Genomic DNA, 21,159 nt, shown 5'->3' on the forward strand with positions numbered 1-21,159 from the left:
ATATGTCAAATTTGTAGAAAATCAGGGTGAAAATACCCCAATTCAATTGTCAGTCCTAAGATTTGAAGCTTGGACGGTTCAACTGGTCTTGGACCGATCGGGATCGCAAGGTGGACTGCGATAATAGGTTTGGCCGTAGAAATGGACCAAGCCACGTGAAGGGCGCGTGGGCACAGTGTGGTTTGGCTTGCTTGACCTTGGGCCAAGGGTGCATTGGGCTCACACTGGCCTTGGGCCCGCGCTGTTGGGCTACTTCATTTGTCGTAACTGCAACTGCTTGGGCCATGTTTAAGCCTCAGCTGCTATAGCAGCGTCGTCGGCCTGCTGGATCTGGGTTGCCTTATGGCACGAGCCTAGGCTCGTTACTGCAAAGTGGCAGCTGTTGTTGCTTCGTGGCCTTGCTACCATGAAGTTGTCCCATTCCATACTGCCACAATGGTTGCCATGACTACCGTTGTGGTGGCAAAGTTACTCATTTTGCCGCCGTGTTGAGCCTCTTGGATTGTTGTGGTGGGACTATGTCATAATCTCCATCACTTGGTCTAGATCTTGGAACATTGGAAGTTTGGTTCGTCGTGGTTTCCGAATTTCCCATCATTATACTTTTCTTTTATGTTTATGCAAAGAATTTTATAAAATAATTTAGGAATAAGAACGTACGAAAAATCTACGAACGAATGAGAAATGAGAAACTTTGAATGCAAGAGTCTTCTTTGAACGTGTGAATCAAACTCTCAATGAAAGCACCAATTTGTGGATGCAAATTTTTGCCATCTTTTCCTTTGACGAAAATGCACCTGCAAAATAATAACACCTTCGATTAAGGCCAAAAGCCTCACGCGCCAATGATGAATGGGGGGCTTTGGCCGAAGAATCTCCAATGCCAAAGTTAGAATTCTGAAAAAAAAAAAAAAAAAAAAAAAAGAAGAAGGTATTTAGGAGTTTGTGGCTAGCAAAATGGCTTAGCATTTTGGTGAGATAAGAGTGATATTTATATGAGGGTGGTCAGCCCTTAGGGTGCGAGTGGCCAGCCTTTTGTGGTGTATTTGGGTGTTAATTGCAAGATATTATATGAAATAATATCTTGCAATTAACATGACAATTATTCCTAATTTAAATAGAAAGTTTTGGGGGTTACCTTTTGAATAAAATAAATAAAGGATAAATGAGGAGTGAAGAGAGGAATATGAAATAAATTTCATATTGATCACCTTTGACTCTTCCTTGATTGAACCGTTATTATCCGTTGCATGCACATGAGAATTCCAATGTGCCTCAAGGGTAATCTCGTCATTTTCGTCCAAAAATTCACGTTTCACCTCCACGGTTTTTGGAATTATTTTTGGCTCCACAAGATAGATAGGTAATCGAGGAGAGAGATGAGAGGCGATGAGATTCTGGGAGAGGTAGAATAGTTTTTAACGTTTTTAGTTTTAAATTTAAAAAAAAATTTATAAATATTAAAATAAATAGTTAAATGGATAACCATTTGTAATCGAGGGTACTACCCATAATCACCCATTTATATTTCACAGGTAACGGTTATAATCATAAACGGTAACTGTGAATTTTAAATGAACGGGTAACCATGTTTATTCATACCCGTGGGTATTTTGGCCATCCCAAAGATACATAATCAGTTGAAATGCATTTATCTAATGTCTCTTCCAATCCAAGCGATTCGAATACAACACTTGTTTTGGGGGACCTAATGAGATGCTGATGAATGGTTGTGATGACACTTGAAAAAAAAAAAAAAATTCTGTAGGTACATTGATATTTAGAAGTAGGCCTGGCAATTCTTGACAACGACCCAATAACCCGACACGATACGACACAAAATTAACAAGTGTTCGGGTCAACACGATAACGAATCGCGTTGTTATCAGGTAACACGATAAGCACCTGTTACAGGTTGGTTTGGGTATACACAGTGGGTAATGACACACCCCGACCCAGAAAGTCCACTTGGACCCTGAATCGAGCTGTGCTGGCCGACACCTGGAAGGTGACGAAGCCATAAAATGTGATAGTGTATAAAAAGTGAATGAATTTGAATCCAAAAGTGTCTAAAATACCAGAGTGCGCTACGAGCGGGAACGAACCCATTTCACGCGCGATGTCAGAGCATAAGTAAGGTACAGTAATGTGGGTAAGAATCATACCCTCAAAATATCCATCAATACTAAGATTCGCCACAGATTCTTGTCGATATAAACTCAGCAACTAAAACCTGGAGGGCACCAAACAGAAGGTGTGAGTAAGCAATAAAACCAAGCTTCCCAAAGTTACTACCTCTCTAAAAGTAATGCCCCTAAATGTAAAACCCGTATCGTTTTCCATAAGATAGTACAACATATATACATATATCCAAACCATACTCGGAAATGACCAAAATCACGGTTTGCCATCAAATCCACCATACATTAATAAGTAGGCCAAATGAACTAAATCAATACAAAGTGATATATCAGTCAGAGTCATCTAAAATGACATATACAACTTATCCATATCTCATCAATCATGGCTAGCATATAAGTCGGAGTCACCTATAGTGACCTGTACAACTTATTCATATCTCGTCAATCCTGGCTAGCATATAAGTCGGAGTCACCTATAGTGACCTGTACGACTTATCCATATCTCATCAATCCTGGCTAGCATATAAGTCGGAGTCACCTATAGTGACCTGTACGACTTATCCATATCTCATCAATCCTGGCTAGCCCATAGCTCAATAAGTATACCTGCACACGAGTCGGAACCACCTAAAGTGGTCTGTACGACAGGACTGGGTGTAAATAAATACGCTCAAGTGCTACGATCACGTAAAGGCTGGGCGAATAATCACGGGTCACCTACGAGTCGGAACCACCTAAAGTGGTCTGTACGACAGGACTATGCACTTACCTTGAATCCAAGGTGAGCATAAGGTGCGGGAGGTCAACATCACGTGAAGGACTGTGCCCTGGCCACGGGCGGGAGCACTAACACCGGGGTGCAGGTTTATGAGCTCTCAATGCATCTCAATATAACATGTGCAACTCATGGCAACCAGTACGACAGTATCGAAGTTGCCTAACTCATAACTGTAGTCATGCTATAACTCAATCGATTCAATTAATACCATAAACTCACCTGAACTTACCTGGGTGTCCTAAGTTCACCTTTGCACTTGAAAGCATTCCCAAAAATTATATGCAAGTAATATACATATGGATATATCATGATGCAATCTACTACTCAACCATGTCGTAGCATTTTCAATTATAAACAATATGGTGTGAAGTGTACAATCAATAACGCCCTACTCCCAAACTACTTATTTTCAGGGATAATTATCCATAACAATCCAATTAACTCTAATTTAACTAACTAATTCACAAAACTAAAACTTATCTTTACCAATTTCCTTCGCATTACTCAATTTCCCCAAGCAAGGCTTTTGTCTCAAATATTTTATGGCTGCATCTAACGTCTCGTTAGACTGCCTACGTACCCTAAATAGGGATCAAGCCATTCGTAGTTCATATAGGTACTTCAAGCATTCACAATAATTATATGAAGGTAATATACCTAATCAATTTAAAAGTGTCGATAGAACTCTCAATAATATGCACAATAAAAAGGAAAAGATCCACTCACCTGGAGTCCACGCTATACTTCTCTAGCACGCGCATCGAGGCGTCCTGAATGATTGGTCATTGTGACCAATTATCAAATCACATCTCAGAACTCTTATCCGTAGAATATGTAATTCACATAAAACACAACCTCAACGACATTCTAAAATAGCTTGAGATCCATTGACCACAAGTCAACCGTCGATCAAAGATCGACGGTAGGGTTTACAACCCTGTATAACTTGACCCGGAAGATCCGCATATCAGATTTTCAATCCGCAACTCCCAACAATCCACAATATGTTTCTAGAATAACATATTAAAATTTCATTACGATCCAACGGTCAGATCTCCGCCAATTGCCTAAAACAAGTGGCCGTGAACATTTATTTTACTAACTTACAAATCCAAGGAAGATCCGTAGGTCGGATTCCCGATCCGTAAATTCTTATAATCTTTAAATATTACGTATTATAATGTATCCAATTTTGGTGACAATCCAACGGTCGGATCATCGATTCACATTTTTATCAAGTAACGTATCATAACGAATTTAAGTTTCAACGATCAACCTACGTCATTCAAATGACAAAACTGAATTCAAAACATTCGACATAGCCTAAAAATAGCATTGGTGGCTCACTGGCCACGCGCCGCCGCGGGTGGCGGTCGGCCGCCCCAACTCGCCGGAAAATCCAACTATTTCCAAAAATTCTCAAACTTCACAGAAATGAAGATCTTAGTGAATGGAGCAACTTTCATACCTGCCACGAAGTCCAAAAGTGGACGGAAGATGGTCAATTTTGCCCACGAAGCCGGCGGGTGCCAAAAACTTCCCGACGTCGATTCGTCGTCTACGGTGGTCCAACGGGGTCAAGGTTGGTTGGGTTTTGCTCCTGGGATGATGGGCTACAAAGACCAAGTGGTGGCATCGGCCATCGCTTTGCCGATTTGCCGGAAAATGGAGAAGGGTGGCCGGAGCACCGTTGATTTTCGTCAACTTTCGTGGCCTCAAACCTCCACATCCCGTGGTTAATCAAGGTGGTTCTTGGGTGGGTTTTGTAGAGGGGAATGAGAACTTCAAGATGGTGGTGGTGGCATCGAAAAACTCCACCGGAGTTGGCCGGAATAGGCGTTGGAAAATGGACCCACGGTGGGTGCGGGTATGGGTGCACGGGAAGCTTTTCCCCTGTTTTTTTTTTTTTTTTTTTTTTTTTTTCTTTTCTTTTCTTCTTTCTTTCTGATTGGGCTTCCCCCCACAAAGTGGGGATTTAATTTAAATAAACACTAACCTTGAATAACCAATTTCGAACGTCCGTAACTATACCGTTATAATCCGGACTCGCAAACGGCTTTCGCCTATACGTTCGTACCAATGAGTACTATGAGGACATGCTAAAAGAATAAGTCCCACATCTTTCAGGTCGATAGTCAACGGAAGTCAAAGTCCTTACCTCTAGGGCAATTTTGTAAATTCACGCTTTTAAAATAAAATAAAAACGTAAAATTTGGAACGGGTTGTTACAGGTAACACGATACACGATAAGCAAAATATTAATTTTCTAATTTTATAACCCTAAAAAAAATACTATAATAATTATATATATATATTAATTTAACAATTTTATACCCCTAAAAACTATAATAATTATATATATATATATATTAAATTAAATACTAAAAATTGGTGATCATTGGATCGGTTTAAATGTACATATCATTCAATTTCTTAAGTGATATACGTAAAAAATAAATAAATTTAAATCTACTTAATAAATATATATCCACCATTGATGTTGATGGGATACGAATTCTACGAAACTAATTTCAACGTTCTAACCATCAAACTTATTTGTATATGCCAAAAAATCGCAAAAAATAAACATTTAGAGATCAAGTAACGGGACAAAATTTTTCGATGGTTATCAACAAAAATTCACGATTTAACGGTTATTTTAACTCCAATTTTGATAATTTTTTACAACTACATTCCTTGACCTTATACGAACACAATTAATGAACTCGATCTTCAATTTAAAATATTTACACAAGTGGATACCACAAAATCTTATGTTATACTTAATGAAAGTATAAATCGTTTTGATGGGATACGCATTCTACGAAACTAATTTCAACGATCAAACCGTCAAACTTGTTTGTATATGCTTCAAGTTCTCATATGCCAAAAATTGCAAAAAATAAACATCCAGAGATAAAGTAACGGGACAAAACTTTTCAACGGTTATCAACGAAAAATCACGATTTAACGGTTATTTTAACTCCGATTTTGGTGATTTTTTATAGCTACACTCTTTGACCCTATATGAATACAATGAATGAACTCAATCTTCAATTTAAAATATTTACACTAGTGAATACTACAAAATCTTATGTTATACTTAATGAAAGTATGAATAAACTCTCAAGTGTTAGTGAATCTATGATTTTGATGGGATACGCATTCTACGAAACTAGTTTCAACAATCCAACCGTCAAATATGTTTGTATATACTTCGAGATCGTATAATACAAAAATTGTAAAAAAAAAAAAAAAAACATTCAAAGATCAAGTAACGGGACAAAACCTTTTGACGGTTATCAACGAAAAATCACGATTTAACGGTTATTTTAAATCCGATTTTAATGATTTTTTACAGCTACACTCCTTGACCCTATATGAATACAATGAATGAACTTAATTTTCAATTTAAAATATTTATATTGGTCACCACAAAATCTTATGTTATACTTAATGAAAGTATGAATAAACTCTTAAGTGTTAGTGAATATATTGTTTTGATGGGATATGCATTCTACGAAACTAATTTCAATGATCTAACCGTTAAACTTGTTTGTATATGCTTCGAGATCACATACGCTAAAACTTACAAAAAACAAACATTCAAATATCAAGTAACGGGACAAAACTTTTCAACGGTTATCAACAAAACATCACAATTTAACGGTTATTTTAACTCTAATTTTGATGATTTGTTACAACTACACTCCTTGACCCTATATGAATACAATGAATGAACTCGATCTTCAATTTAAAATATTTACACTAGTGGATACTACAAAATCTTATATTATAGTTGATGAAAGTACGAATAAACTCTTAAGTATTAGTAAATCTATTGTTTTGATGGGATACGCATTCTATGAAACTAGTTTCAACGATCCAACCATCAAATATGTTTGTATATACTTAGAGATCGCATACGCCAAAAATTACAAAAAAAAACGTTCAGAGATCAAGTAACGGGACAAAACTTTTTTATAGTTAGCAACGAAAAATCATGATTTAACAGTTATTTTAACTCCAATTTTGATGATTTTTTACAGCTACACTCCTTGACCCTATATGAATACAATGAATGAACTCGATCTTCAATTTAAAATATTTACACTATTGAATACCACAAAATCTTATGTTATACTTAATAAAAGTATAAATAAACTTTTAAGTATTAGTGAATCTATCGTTTTGATGGGATACGCATTCTACGAAACTAATTTTAATGATCTAAGTGATCGGTGACAATAATATATATATATATATGTGTGTGTGTGTGTGTGTGTGTGTGTTGTTTCCTTGGCTTTTATCTTGAATGATATCTTCTTTTACTTTGTTAACATTACTTATGTTTTTTTTGGTCGAGTATGATTTTAATTTGAAATTACTAACTATTTTTCGCTTTTGATTGTGTGTTGATTTCGGCTGAATCAAATCAAAAATACATATTTCTAGTTCCAACCGAAAAATTTTTGGAAATGAATATGAGTACGTAACTTAAGAGGATAGTCAACTTTGTAACATTTACTAAACAATAGTAATGGAAGAATTTGAAGAAATGTATATGTATCAAAGAAATGAAGTTTTTAACCCAAAAAACAAAAAAGGAACTTTAACAAAAAGCTCTCGGTACTGTTCACTTTAACAAAAAAACCATATTTTACACTAAAAAGTCAATCCTGGTACTATTCACTTTACCCTTTATTTTGTTCTTATTGTTAAAACTCAAAATTTTCAAATCATTTTCGTTAGTTTTTCTAAAATATATATATATATATATATATATATATATATATAAAAAGATACAATACTCTCCAAAACAGGAAATTATTTGGATATTTTTCAAATTTGTACTTAATTAAGTTATACATACCTGACTTCGCACAATAAAGTGGAAAACAATTATAATATACCTGACTTGAAAGTTAATTGGCATTCAATCTGTTGTGTTTTATTCCTTTGATAGATGGAGAAGGTTGAGTATCGACAAACCACGAAGGAAAAACACGATCATAAAAATTGTACCTAGAGAATAGGTCTTCTGAAGAAATCTGCACGTATAAACACATGTAATTTGTATAGAAAGTTACTAGAAAGTTAAAAGTGATTAAGCCTTCCTTAAAAATAGATTGATAAGAAATTCAAATTCAAAAATTGTTATCAAGAAATCTGGGAGAAAGATGAAGGACCACTGAACAATGAATTTGAATTCTGATAAAAATTTAAAACGTGGGAAATATACGGAGAACGTGCAAAATCTATAGGAGGGTAAAATAGTAATAACAATGCAAAAAAATCAACCTAATCAGAAAAATTGCTGACATGGAATCCTAGTCATTGGAGCTACGTCAAAAGTAATTAAAAATTGAACTAATCCCAATGTTGGGCTATAGAATTGGATCTATTTCAAATTTCCTCTATATATATAAAATTAAAAGTTGGGCCCCCTGTAGATGGGGCTCATTTGGCACTCCTCCAAAGTCCGCACCGGCATGGTGGTGGGAACATTTACTGAGTTATTTGTGATTCACTCGTATTCTTCGCATACCTTTCACTTCGATTTTTCATACTTATTTATAGTATGATTTAAAAAATTATATGAATTTTATAACGAGGGAATACTATATTACGAAAAGTAAGATTTTAGTATATCCTTTTGTTTTACTTACTTATATTTTTTGTTTTGCGTTCTTTAAAAAATTAGTATCTGAATTCTATCGTAAGGAGGGATCATTGGCGGATTTTGACACCTACTTCTGACAATGTAGAGAGTTTATTTCTTGTTAATTGTGTAATATCCATCCTACCAGGATGAGATTATTCTTACTTTTATTGCACTATTTTTTCATGCTCTAACACTGCTTGCATTTGTAGTAAGAGATCTTCCTGCAGTGTGCACTCTTACTCCTATATTGAATTGGTTTTAATTTACTCGTACATTTTACACTAGTTGCATATTATGACCTTTAACTTTCAGGTATTTACCAACATACTCATCGTATGTCGATATCTGCATATCATGACTAGTCAACAAACGACATGCGCATAAAGTTCTCGACGAAATTATATATTTATATATACTAAAACCCAAACTCTCGGTTACTGTTTATTAACAGTAAAATGATGAAAATACCCTTAAAATACCGTGCTGGCTGCCTTTTGTTTTGGCTTACCTACAATGAAAAGTCGTTTTGCCCTTCCTCTCCAGCTGTCGGCTATCGCTGCGTGTTCTGGCATCTTCCCTTTCTTTTCACTGTTTTTCCTTCTGTTGCTTCTCACTTCTTTTCCTCTAATTTGACTTCGTTTGTTTTGGGTTCTGTGGTTTTGGTTTCGTTTGTTCTCTCTGCCTTCTTCTCTGTTGTTCTCTCTCCCGGAAACCCTTCGATCTCCATTTGCCGTTATCGTCCAACTCCGATTTAGCCACCCTTCGGGAACTCCATCTACTTCAATTTCCCTGCATATCTTTCTCTCCGAAGCTCCAAATTCTTGGCCAAATAGAACATCGAACTCCCAGGTGGTCACCAGCTCCAGTTTGAGGTCGAGAAGCACTCGGTCAACGACGTTCCCGACGCCAAGATTTCGTAAGGTCTCAATATCGAAGAAGATTTCTTACGCTCTTTGTCAACGATGACGACCTGAGGCAGATTCTGTCCCGTTTTGAAGAAGATTTTTCAAGCGACTTTGAATTCACGGTGAGTCCTCTCGCCCTCTCTAGAATTTTGTTTGTGATTCTCCATTATTAACACCCGTTTTCTTGCTTGAAATCAATCTGCGACTTTATTTGCAACCCTCCCTTTTTTTTTTTCCTCCATATTTAACTTTTTAACCCTATTTTGTATCTTTTGGCTGATTTTGTGGGTCTTGGTCAGTGCTTTGGGTCTTGGTGAAATTCTAGCATGTTTATGCACGCAGTTTTTGTTATAATGTATGGATTGTGTTTTGTTCAGTTTTAAATGTCAAAAGCTTTAAATTTTTTTGGGTTCAATTTTAAATGGGTTGTTATCAACCATTGAATTGCTTTCGGAGTTCTCATTTGATAAGAGAGATTTGGGGGGGGGGGTTCTTTTAGGTTAAACTTTTGATCCATGGGATTTTTAGTTAGGTTGTGTCCACCCTAATTCAAGTTTTCTATCTTCAGATCACCAGCAATAATCTCATCAAGGTCCCAGGACGAATCACGAGAATTCACTGCCGAATTGGTACGTACTTATTCTTTTGCAAAAAGCCCTTTTCTTGCCATTTTTCTGTTTTAGAATTGGGACCAAAATGATTATGAGTGATTTTGAAAAACACTGAGATAGAAAAAATGGCTATCAAGCAAGCAGCCCGTGAGTATTCAAACATATAATTTTCAGTCAAATGAAATAGTTGGTACCACAAGCTTTTAAGTAGGGAGGGATGTTTGATTATATAATATTGCATAAGAAAACAATCCAAGTTGAAGTTAACCAAATATATGGTGCAACAACTGTTAGTTTCATCAGTCTTCATCACACTAATCAAATGAGCCTGAGGTGTTGATTTTCACAGTAACTACTGACTTTTTAGTATGTTCCGGATTATTTTATAGTGTTAATTACTTTTTACATTTTTGAGGTTCGGAGTGATTTTAAAGTGTTAATTACTTTTTTGTTAATGTGTATGAAACAATATTTATCCTTTTTGTTTGCCATGTAAATATCTCTCTAGTTTGAACTTCGTATTCTTTTTTGCCTGTACATAGACCAGCACTTCAATTTTTTGTATCCAAATGCTGGTTGCGCTTGAAGGATGGTTCCAAGTTTTAAAATCCAACACATGTCTGTAATATTTTTCGTCTGTATGTAAATAAACTACTTTTAGCCTTTTGCATCTGCATTCTACAACTTAAAGATTTTGTTTTAAGCCTTTTGCAACCTCTCTATTTACCATGCCGTTAATATTTGATCATGCCATTTCTACATCCTATCAGCATGGTGTTAAGTATAGTTTCCCAGCTGCAATCGTTATGAATTGGCGTTTAATGAAGCTGTTGTAAGGCCTCTTTTCTTGATGTGTCTCTATTTTCATTTATTATTCTTTTTTTTTGATTTCTGATTTACAGATAAATTTTATGTCTAAATTCTCATTTTGCCATGCCACAGATTTTGTCTTCGTAATCAAATGCTTCGTATTACTGTCTGATTTTGTTCTTCTCCACTTTCAAGAACCACCGCTGTTTATTGAAGGTATATAATCCGTTCAACCGTTTAGTATTCAATGTATCAAATATTTTGCGTTGTTAATTTTCTGTTACTTTCGTTGGTACCTCTCTTTTCTTCCTAATTTTTTTCCCTTTTTTATCCGCTTCTCTTTTGCTTTTGTTCAACCCATTGTCCTCAGTTTGTAATCTTTCATTGGATAAATTTGATCAACCCATCTATTCTCAAGTGATATCTTTCATTTTAAACTATTTTAACCACTTTGATCTTAAAGGTGTTTAGTGATAACCTGAACATATTATTTTTGTTTTCTTCACAATGGAACCAAACTCAATTGGTGGTAAAAACGTATAAAACCTTGAACTACACCATGAATCCAATGTTAGTCATTAATTAATTACAAAAGTAACTTCACCATGGGCTACAATCATATCCAGCATTGTTCCATGATTGTTAACAGCCTTTAGAACCAAATTTAGCATCAATATGTTTTACTTCTCCGTCTCAATCTTAACCATTAGCAGTTACAATTTTGTATTAATCACCGTCATCTTATGCCTACCTTATTGTATGTGAAACGATTATATTTATGCTCATTGTTATTTATTAGAAACTGTTTTTGTATCTGTCCATATCCAATCATTAGTCTTTTTTTAATGGAATTTGTTGTTTGGTCATTGCTCTAATTCGTTTTGAAGATTTTGGTTTCCAAAATAGCTACTTGGATTGCCTGTGATTTGTTTTCATCGCGTAATCCCCCCATTTCGTCTATATTATGGATTGCGATAGGTATTTATCAGAGAAGTGTGTGGAGGATAACAGCTGAGCTACCAGATCCTTATCCCTATAAATCTCCCTCAATAGGCTTTGCCAATAAGACTTACCACCCAAATGTTGATAAAATGTCAGTACTCACTATCATAAACTCCTACTATTCTAAATTGTGTGGCACTATTAATTGAACCAAATTCTAATTACATCACCCTGTGTTTCCAGATCTTACAAGCATATTTAAAGTGTTCTTGCCACAACTTCTGCTATATCCCAATCCCTTTGACCCTTTAAACAGAGAGGTTACAACTTTAGTGATGAGTTACCGAGTTGTCCATCAACAAAGAGTTAAGGGTATTGATTGTTTTTTACATTTGTGTCTCCCTGTCATCATACATCTGTTTTCCGTTGTTTTTCACTGAACTTTGAACTTTAGTGTATTCATGTCAGGATTAGTGCTAATTAGAACATAGATTGTTCAACTACAATCTTTTGAGTAGTCTTAACCCTGTTGTTGCATTATGTTGCTACTCTTACTCCTGCACATGTTGACTTAAGTATGTTTGAGTTGAAAACCTTTGCATTCTGTTACATTTAAGAAGTTAACTTAAGTTGATAAAAACACAATGGTTATCAAACGAGACCTTAATTTCTGCATAAATGAGTTTTAATATGGTCTTGGGATTTTCAAAGTAATATTAACTAGAATTAAACAGGGTGCTAAATGGTCGAGAACACATTAAGCCACTATGAGAAAGTGAGGTGCCATGTGTTATAGATACTAACTTAGTTTTCTCCATTTGGTTAATCATACTCTCACAATCCTGCTCGGTTCAGTCTGTTAATTGGAATGGTGGTAGTATCTAAGTCATTTTTGACAAATTACTACAACTATCATGCTCCATATGATTAAAAGAAGGCACCAAAGGTGTATTTTGATGCTGGCAACAACTGTTTTACCAAAAATTGCTCTCTCTATTACAATTCTTACTTTGTTAGTCTATCGAAAGCTTATAAAAATCGCTGTCAAGTATCTTCATTATTATGTAGTTTAAACACGCATTTCTACTGCAATTAATTAAGTTGGCACTACCTTATGATAATCCTGCTTCACTGAACTCAGCTGTTATTTAATGATTTCTTTATTTCCAAACGGCATCTGATGAGGTACTTTCACTGAAATTCTTTCCAGTGAAGTCATATTCAGGAAATGGGTCTACCTACTGAATCGTATGAGTGGTACATTGACTTGCCGCACTATGGGACCATCAAACATTGTGGTTTTGGTTTAGGATTCGAATGGATGATTTTATTTGCTACCAGCATTGACCACATTAGAGATGTTATTCCTTTCCCTAGACATACAGGAAGAACAGATCTTTGAATTAGTCCTTAGATAGCTACTAGGAAAGACAAATAGGAAAAAATCACAATCGTTACTTTATAGATATACAGAGATTTTAATCATTCAATTTATGCTAATTTTTATTTTTTAATTTCAATTTATATCAGCTTTTTAACTTTTATTAGGAGCTTATATGGTTATTCCTGTGTTTATTTTTGCAGAATTACAAAGAAGGATTACAAAAAATCACCTAATGCTTTGGAAAATCCCTTGGTGATTCTATTTGGTAAGCTTTAAAAAGCCTCATTTTTTATTCTTGGTTATTTTCCCCTTAATATGCATTTGTCATGTTTGTATGTTTGATACAAATCTGTCTTCTTATTAGTTTACTGTCATCTGTGAGGATTGTTTTTTACTACTTCCGTAATGTTTTGCAGTTACATAGATGACAGATTTCATATCACCTACCTGCCTCCAACTATGTAAGCCAATGTTCTTCTTTTCATTTAAAATGGCCTACAACAACTTCAATTGTTTTTCTTCTTTGTTGTCATAAAGATTCAATTCAATGTCTTTCATTCAATTGATTGTTTCACTTTCTATACTTTCATCTGTTTAGTTGCTGGAAAAATCTTGGCAAACAAAAGAACTCAATTTCAGTGCTATTGTTGTGATGAATACTTATTTTAACAAACTTATCAAATTTTGGATACTTTATGAATTTAAGATCTTCAGTTTTAGTATTTTTTATGAAATTGTAATGAATTTGCAAATTTGTCGACTATATCTTACATTCATGGTTCCATATTCACCTTTACCCATAACTATTGAATTTTGTCTCTTGACCGGATGAATTTTTATAGTTTCCACAATCTACAGTTGCAATGCTTTTGATGGATAAAGCACAGAGGACCCAGCTACTCTTATACAGCTTCTTTAGCATCGTAAGTTAAAATTCCATATCATTTTTTGGCTTCACAGATTTCATTATGTTAATAGCATACCACTTATGTGATACCAGTTGTTATCTTAGCAGTTTCTAACAATTGGTAAAATACGCATAAATGTGTGCATGTTTGAATTATACATACGAAACTTTCACATATTACACTATTTTATTATAGCTTTGAAACATACTTTTCCATACTGTTTCTAATCCCGCAGCAATGCATGGGCACTATTTCTAGTATATACTAAAAGAGAAAAACAACTGAAATACTGTTCATAGGCAGTGTATTTCCGAAAATGCCCTCACTTTAATGGTGTAATTTCAATGTTGTCTTGACCATCCACTTTGAATCTAGGTCGTCCATTTTTTTAGACACTCTGCTCGGTCTGTCCATTAAAGGACTGAAAAAGCCGGGCCTTTCCATTTGCTTCCAGTACGTTCCATTTGCTTCCGGTACGTTCTTCTTTCCCAACCGCTCCCAAGTCCCAACACGTTGCCTCTACGCACCCCTCCTGCTGCTGCTCTCTTCCTTTTGCTTCCAATACGTTCTTCCAACCCAGCCCCAATTCTCTCTCGACAGTTTTCCAGGAAGCACAACGTGAATCCCGTCCCAGTTCTCCCGATTCGAAGAAAAATCTTCAACTAGCTTTGATTTCAGGGTAACTCCTCTCCTTAGAATTTTGTTTGGGATAATCTTTTTCTCTCTGTTCCGCTGAATCTCTATGGCCTCTGATTGAATCTTTTTTGTTAATCATCTTCCAAAATGCCACCGCTACTCCCATGCACGTGTTGACCATCGCAGAAAGGGTGTCCCATCGGTCTAAATAAGAGTGGGTGGAGGGCAGTTTGCAGAGTGACAGAGGTGTGTCTAGGGTTTCTCTCCCCTTCCTCTTCTTCTTTTCCATCAAAACCCTAATATTTCCATCATCACCGCCTACACCACCAACACACCGTCCCTCCACCGCCTCTGCGCCCAAACCAACGTCCAAATGCACTCTCTTGCTTTGTTTTTGGAATTCGTTTTTAAATTTGATATTTTTTTTGCAGCTGTTGGACAGAGGTCGCATGAAAGGTTCTCTTCTGGGAGTTTTGGAGGAGTTGGGGAGGAAGTACAAAGTCTTCAGTAGCTGAGATTCAAAGCTGCTTCGCTTTCTTTCTCAAGTGTTTCATCAAGGAAGAAGATGGTCAGTGAGTTCTTGATTTAATCATCAACTGGAGTATTGTGGTCTGAATTCTTTCTTATTAAATTCAGCTGGTATTTTACCCATATTAAGATCTGTATGTGCATCATTTGTTTTTGAGGTCTCTAATCCCAAAGTCTTTTTGGTCAAATCCTTTCAGTGAATTAGCATGTCAAATCACGTTTGTTGATCTTTTTTCAAAAGCATATTTACTGAGTACATTACCTGCATAATACAGGCTTATATAATACAAGCTTAGGAAGATATCAGTATTTATGTTTGGGAATGAGCTTCCTGCCAAAACAGAGGTAATTGTCTTATATCTTCTTCTCTGTTTGTGTTTATATTTATTTTTCCTGAGTTGTGATCAAATATGACAAACAAGAACTACAAAGTTAGCAATGAATATTCAGCGATCCATTAGTGGTTGAAGAATTAATTGGCCGTATATCTTGGATTTGTAGCGTTTTCGTTTCCGAAACATGTGAGACTTTATGCTTTATGTATATCTATGTAATTTTATTTCCCTTATATATTTATGGTACAAAATATTAGGTCACTTACAATTTAATTCTATTCATCGTTGTCGTGTCTTTTCAGGGTAAACGGTTAATATTGAAGTCTATTAATACTGCAATTTAATTATATTCAATAACACTTCTAGTTATTTCTGCTCAAATTTTGGTATCTGGAAACGCTTTTAACCTTGCCGAAGCATTCCCAGACACTCTTTTAAGTTGATCAATCATTTGTTTTGTTCAACATGGCACGTTACTCTTTAATATTTATGTGTATTTATTATAAATTGAATCAATTGATTAGGATGAGAACTTCAGTTTTGAGTTTTGTTCTACAAGGACCCTGGTTGGTCATTTATATGTGTGAATTTTGTAGTGAAATTAAGGAGAGGATTAAGAAGACCAAGTAAAGAAGAGGCGTGGTTTTGCAATCTATGACTGCAGCTGTGACAAAGCTTTTCATAGTGGTCAGGATGGTAAAGGTTTAAAAATGTCTTATTTTATTCACATGTGTATTCTTTTTCATGTGCGTAAGCAAATGTACATGCATATGCATGGTGTGTGTGTGTTTCTTCTTTGCTTTACTTTTATTTTTATTGAGATTTGGTCAGTATTAAATTGAAATTGATATTTTAGACTTCACTCATTTTCGTAACCCAACATGTGAAGGGTTAATTCTATTTTTAATTCTATTTTTAGGTTGAAGGAAAATACGGTGTATAATCTTGGGAGTGCTTTCGATTCTAATCTCATCTCTAATATGAATATAGGTTACAACCGTGCCCTGTGTAATCCAAAAGCTAAAATCACACCCTCTCAATCTGAACTTCGTCGTAAATTTACTCTCTTTCCCTCTTAATTGTTTCTTAGGGATTCTCTGTTTTGATTTTTATCATCCAATTTGTTTAATTTATTGTTAATTTCAGGGTACTACCAGTTTTGTGCTGACTTTGATTCCACACTTCAGAAAGGTATGCCTCTAATTTATGATAAATTTTGCCAATTTGCTTCTCTTGATTTGGAAGGGTGTGACTCCAATTACTTTGTTTTCCAAAGCCATCTTAGCATTTGCATCCCCAATTGTCTAACAAAAGCTAATCCAATTGCTAATCTTAGCATCTGCATCACCAATTCACCATTATCTTTTGATTTTGAGTGCCTTTATCAAATAGAGGGCAACTGCACAGTTTTATATCTTCGATATACAAATATCAACGCTGATTTCTTTTGTTTACTAAATACATGCATAATCTGTCGTTCGTTTGAACTTTGATTTAAGTCAAACTTATAATACAGGTACTGGGACGTTGTTTGGAACAAAGTTGGAGGTGACGATGTGGTGGAAAAGTAAGTCCTCTTACTTTCCTCTCTACCTAGCATACTACATAATCTTTCCAACTTTGACACTAGAATTATATCCACAACTCAATTACTGGCTACGAGGACTGAATATAGAGTAATGGTTTAATAATGATTTTAGAATGGTAAATGATTGCAGAAGCAACATAGAATTCAATAGTTGATATTTTGGCTATAATTACTTGATTGAGAGCTTAATCTTCTTTTGGTATTTGTTTGATTTTCTTTTGTTGGCGGTGTTTTGTAGCTCATCAGAAACGGTAAGCAAATGAAAGCTATAACCAAAGGCTTATTTATTTTTTCCAAATGGTTTTCATTTGTTATAGGTAAACGGGAGCTACTGTGCTGCTTATGCAGTAAGGTTCACCATCATCTCTAGATACTAGCAGCACGTCAAAGTTGAAGTAAGCGTAAATGGCAAGGGTTTTGGCCGCAACTGGAAGTTGTAACGAGTGTAACTATACTGGGACATGTAATGAGAAGAAATGTTTTAAGTAGTTGTGGGGAGCTTATAAACATGTTTACTTCTGGCCTATGCTTACTCTTAAGGTAATTGACAAACTGGTTAATTACACACGAAGCTAAAAGCTTTTGGCCAACTAACCTTATCTTAATGCTTTAATACACCTGCTTTGTTTCCAATCCTGCTTAAAATTGACGAATGACTATTCTTGCAGAGTTGTATTGGACAGAACAGCTATCCTCGGGGAAGCTGTAGCACCTGAGGATTTTGAAGGTGATCCGATCAAAGGCCATTTGCAGCTAATGATTCTCAATTTCTCGAGTACACCAGTAAAGGTCCTCTATCTTTATTTCTCATGGACATTTTTTTTTTCTTGATAACATAGTTCACAAGGCTTTTAACCTGTTATTATGATTACTATTAACAATTATTCTTAGAGAGAGAGACGACGAAACCAACCAGTGCATTTTCAAGGAGTACTAGAACATCATTTTTGGAATTAGATAACAATACTTGCTATAATTTTGGTAAGGAATCAGTTGACAATGTGGGGATCATGGATTTCGGATTCGGCATTCTCTGAAATTAGCCAAGGAGTGGAAATTTTGATTGGTTTGATTGGTAATTTAGTATGTTCTTTAAATTCTATAATTACGAGAGAAACATAGATCATCGTATTATATATTTTGAACTATCTTTATATGTTTATCAATTTATTTTTTATGGTTTTCAGTTTCCTAAATGAAGTTTGATATGTATGAAATTTGACAATTTATCTTCCTTTGCATTCTTGCATTTGAACTGCAAATTAGTTTATGCTAAATGCTGTTTTATAATTTAGAGAAAAGGTTTCAATTGATTGTCATAAAATGCAGTTGCAAATTTGATGATTTAGAATTAGCTTATCCATCTTCCATATGATTTCTAATCCCGCTGCAACTCGCGGACAACAATTTCTAGTATCTAACTAAAATAACTGAGAAAATTTGTGCGATGGGGGCACTATTTTGTCTTCCATAGGCCCCTCAGAATTAGAATAATGGACATGCCAACAACTATGAGTTTATGAGGGTATAATAGCTATGTAGCCTACGTCTGTAGGACTAGTAGTGATTGAAGTCACAAAAATGACTTTTCGCAGTTACCATCTTCTCAAAAGAAGTTTAAAAGTCAGTTTACCAAACGAAAAATATATAAAGCACAAAAGAAACGCACAAATTAAAAAAAAATTTAAACGTAAGTAGACAAAAATAAAAGTAAAAAATTTTGCAAAGCTCTCTGTTGTTGGATATGTGACACTTACCTGCAAGTCTGCAACACAAAACAAAAATCTCACCTCACGGTCCACAATTTACTTCCAATTCATTTTTCATCACACCAAAACCTTTGCCTTGCGCACCTACTACTATGGCATTAGACACCCGAGGCCATAGTGGTGGCAGCAGCCACCACCACCCCCACAAACTGCTCAAGCCACCCCATGTAGCCATTGTCCCAACCCCGGGCATAGGTCACCTCACTCCCCTCATCGAGTTAGCCAAACGACTCGTTGTCCATCACAACTTCTCCATCACGTTCATCATCCCCAACGACGGGTCGCTTTTGACACCCCAAAAGAAGGTCCTCGAAGTCCTCAGTTCTCTTTCCATTTCTTATGTCTTACTCCCTCCGGTGAGCTTCGACGATCTTCCTGATGACACCATGATCGAGACCAAGATCAGTCTCACCTTGACTCGGTCCCTCTCGGCTCTTCGGGACTCAGTAAGGGTACTAAACGAGTCAACTCGGCTAGTGTCACTTATTGTTGATGTTTTTGGTGTCGACGCTTTTGATGTCGCCGTTGAATTCCAAGTGTCTCCTTATATGTTTTTCCTCAATAGTGCTATGGGGTTGTTGCTTGTATTTCATATGCCACACCTTCATGAGACAACTTCTTGTGAGTATAGGGACATGCCTGAACCGGTCCAACTCCCTGGCTGTGTGCCACTTCATGGTCGAGATTTCCCGGATCCGCTTCAGGATAGGACCAACCCGGGCTACAAAGCTGTGATTCACATGTGCAAGAAGTATGGTTCGGCTGCTGGGATCATGGTCAATAGCTTTGTGGATTTGGAACCGGGTGCCTTCAAGGCTCTTAGGGAACAAGGGAGAGGTATTCCACCGGTTTATCCGGTTGGACCGGTAATAAAAACCGGTTCAATAGATGGGATCGATGGGGATGAGTGTCTGAGGTGGCTTGATAAGCAGCCCAATGGGTCAGTTTTATTTGTTTCATTTGGGAGCGGTGGGACTTTCTCACAGGAGCAACTGAATGAGTTGGCCTTGGGTCTTGAATTGAGTGGGAATAGATTTATTTGGGTAGTCAAGAGTCCAAACGAGACGGTTAAAAATGCTTCTTATTCTAGTGTCAAAGGCGAAGAAAACCCGCTTGGGTTTCTACCAAACGGGTTTTTGGAGAGAACCAAAGATGTGGGTCTAGTTGTGCCGACATGGGCCCCACAGGTCGAAGTGCTGAATCACAGGTCAACGGGTGGGTTTTTGACCCATTGCGGGTGGAACTCGATACTAGAGAGCATCGTGCATGGTGTGCCTCTGATTGCCTGGCCGCTCTATGCAGAGCAAAAGATGAATAAGGTGATACTAGTTGATGGTTTGAAAGTTGCATTGGGGGTCAAAGAGAATAAGAAGGGCATAGTGGAGAGCCAAGATGTTGCTAATTATGTTAGGGACCTAATTGAAGGAGATGAAGGAAAGTTGCTAAGGGAGAAGATGAAAGAGTACAAAGAGGCAGCCAAATTGGTTTTGGCAGAAACAGGGTCCTCTACCAAATCACTTGCTGAGGTTGCTCAAATATGGAAGGGATTCAACTCAACAACTAATTTGTAACCTACTTTATCAATTATTGCTTCCTAAGTGATCAGTAACAATAATATATATATATATATATATATATATATATATATATTTGTGTGTGTGTTGTTTCCTTGGCTTTTATCTTGAATGATATCTTCTTTTACTTTGTTAACGTTACTTATGATTTTTTTGGTTGAGTATGATTTTAATTTGAAGTCACTAACTATTTTTCGCTTTTGACTATGTGTTGATTTCGGCTGGATCAAATTGAAAATACATAGTTCTAGTTCCAACTGAAAAATTTTTGGAAATGAATATTGATAGGAATTTTACCACCTGCAAAAGTAGGGATAAAAACACTTAAAAATACTTGCAAGAGAACAAAGTAGTTGTAGTATAAACGGCTCAAGCAAGGTCGTTTTCAACAGGGATTGAATGAATAATTTATGTTTAAAACCAACTCTTAATTCATTATTGAAAACAAAGTTTAGAAAATGTTGATTTTATGACCTAAAATATTAAAAACGAATTTAATTAAAAATAATTAAATAAATTGGGAAAGTAAAGAAAACAAAAGAAAATAGTTTTGAAAATAAATTTGAGCACTAGGGTTTTGCCGTC

General features: G+C 35.8%; 1 protein-coding gene across 42 annotated transcripts; it reads left to right on the top strand.

Moving 5' to 3' along the window:
* The first annotated feature begins 9,085 nt into the window (after window positions 1–9,085).
* Window positions 9,086–20,710, top strand: LOC103943765 (hydroquinone glucosyltransferase). 42 transcript variants are annotated; one of them, XM_048589238.1, is made up of 18 exons: window positions 9,086–9,611; window positions 10,058–10,118; window positions 10,871–10,932; window positions 11,043–11,126; window positions 13,437–13,501; window positions 13,653–13,697; window positions 14,095–14,159; window positions 14,520–14,617; window positions 14,745–14,823; window positions 14,967–15,026; window positions 15,212–15,348; window positions 15,584–15,653; window positions 16,240–16,339; window positions 16,563–16,696; window positions 16,790–16,834; window positions 17,160–17,210; window positions 17,549–17,771; window positions 17,900–20,710. In XM_048589238.1, the coding sequence occupies exon 18, from the start codon at window positions 19,093–19,095 to the stop codon at window positions 20,569–20,571; it is 1,479 nt and encodes a 492-aa protein (XP_048445195.1). In that variant the 5' UTR covers window positions 9,086–9,611; window positions 10,058–10,118; window positions 10,871–10,932; window positions 11,043–11,126; window positions 13,437–13,501; window positions 13,653–13,697; window positions 14,095–14,159; window positions 14,520–14,617; window positions 14,745–14,823; window positions 14,967–15,026; window positions 15,212–15,348; window positions 15,584–15,653; window positions 16,240–16,339; window positions 16,563–16,696; window positions 16,790–16,834; window positions 17,160–17,210; window positions 17,549–17,771; window positions 17,900–19,092; the 3' UTR covers window positions 20,572–20,710. The 42 variants fall into 42 exon arrangements, with proteins under 42 accessions (XP_048445195.1, XP_048445203.1, XP_048445205.1 ...); XM_048589246.1 differs by lacking the exons at window positions 14,520–14,617; window positions 14,745–14,823; window positions 14,967–15,026 and adding exons at window positions 11,889–12,003; window positions 12,096–12,224 and having other exon boundaries at window positions 14,079–14,159; XM_048589248.1 differs by lacking the exons at window positions 14,520–14,617; window positions 14,745–14,823; window positions 14,967–15,026 and adding exons at window positions 11,889–12,003; window positions 12,096–12,217 and having other exon boundaries at window positions 14,079–14,159.
* The last annotated feature ends 449 nt before the right edge of the window (window positions 20,711–21,159 follow it).

This window comes from the organism of the source record quoted next, unplaced genomic scaffold, assembly GCF_019419815.1.
Source record: "Pyrus x bretschneideri cultivar Hongxiangsu unplaced genomic scaffold, Pyrus_bretschneideri_v1 Contig3, whole genome shotgun sequence".
Classification (NCBI taxonomy): Eukaryota; Viridiplantae; Streptophyta; class Magnoliopsida; order Rosales; family Rosaceae; genus Pyrus; species Pyrus x bretschneideri.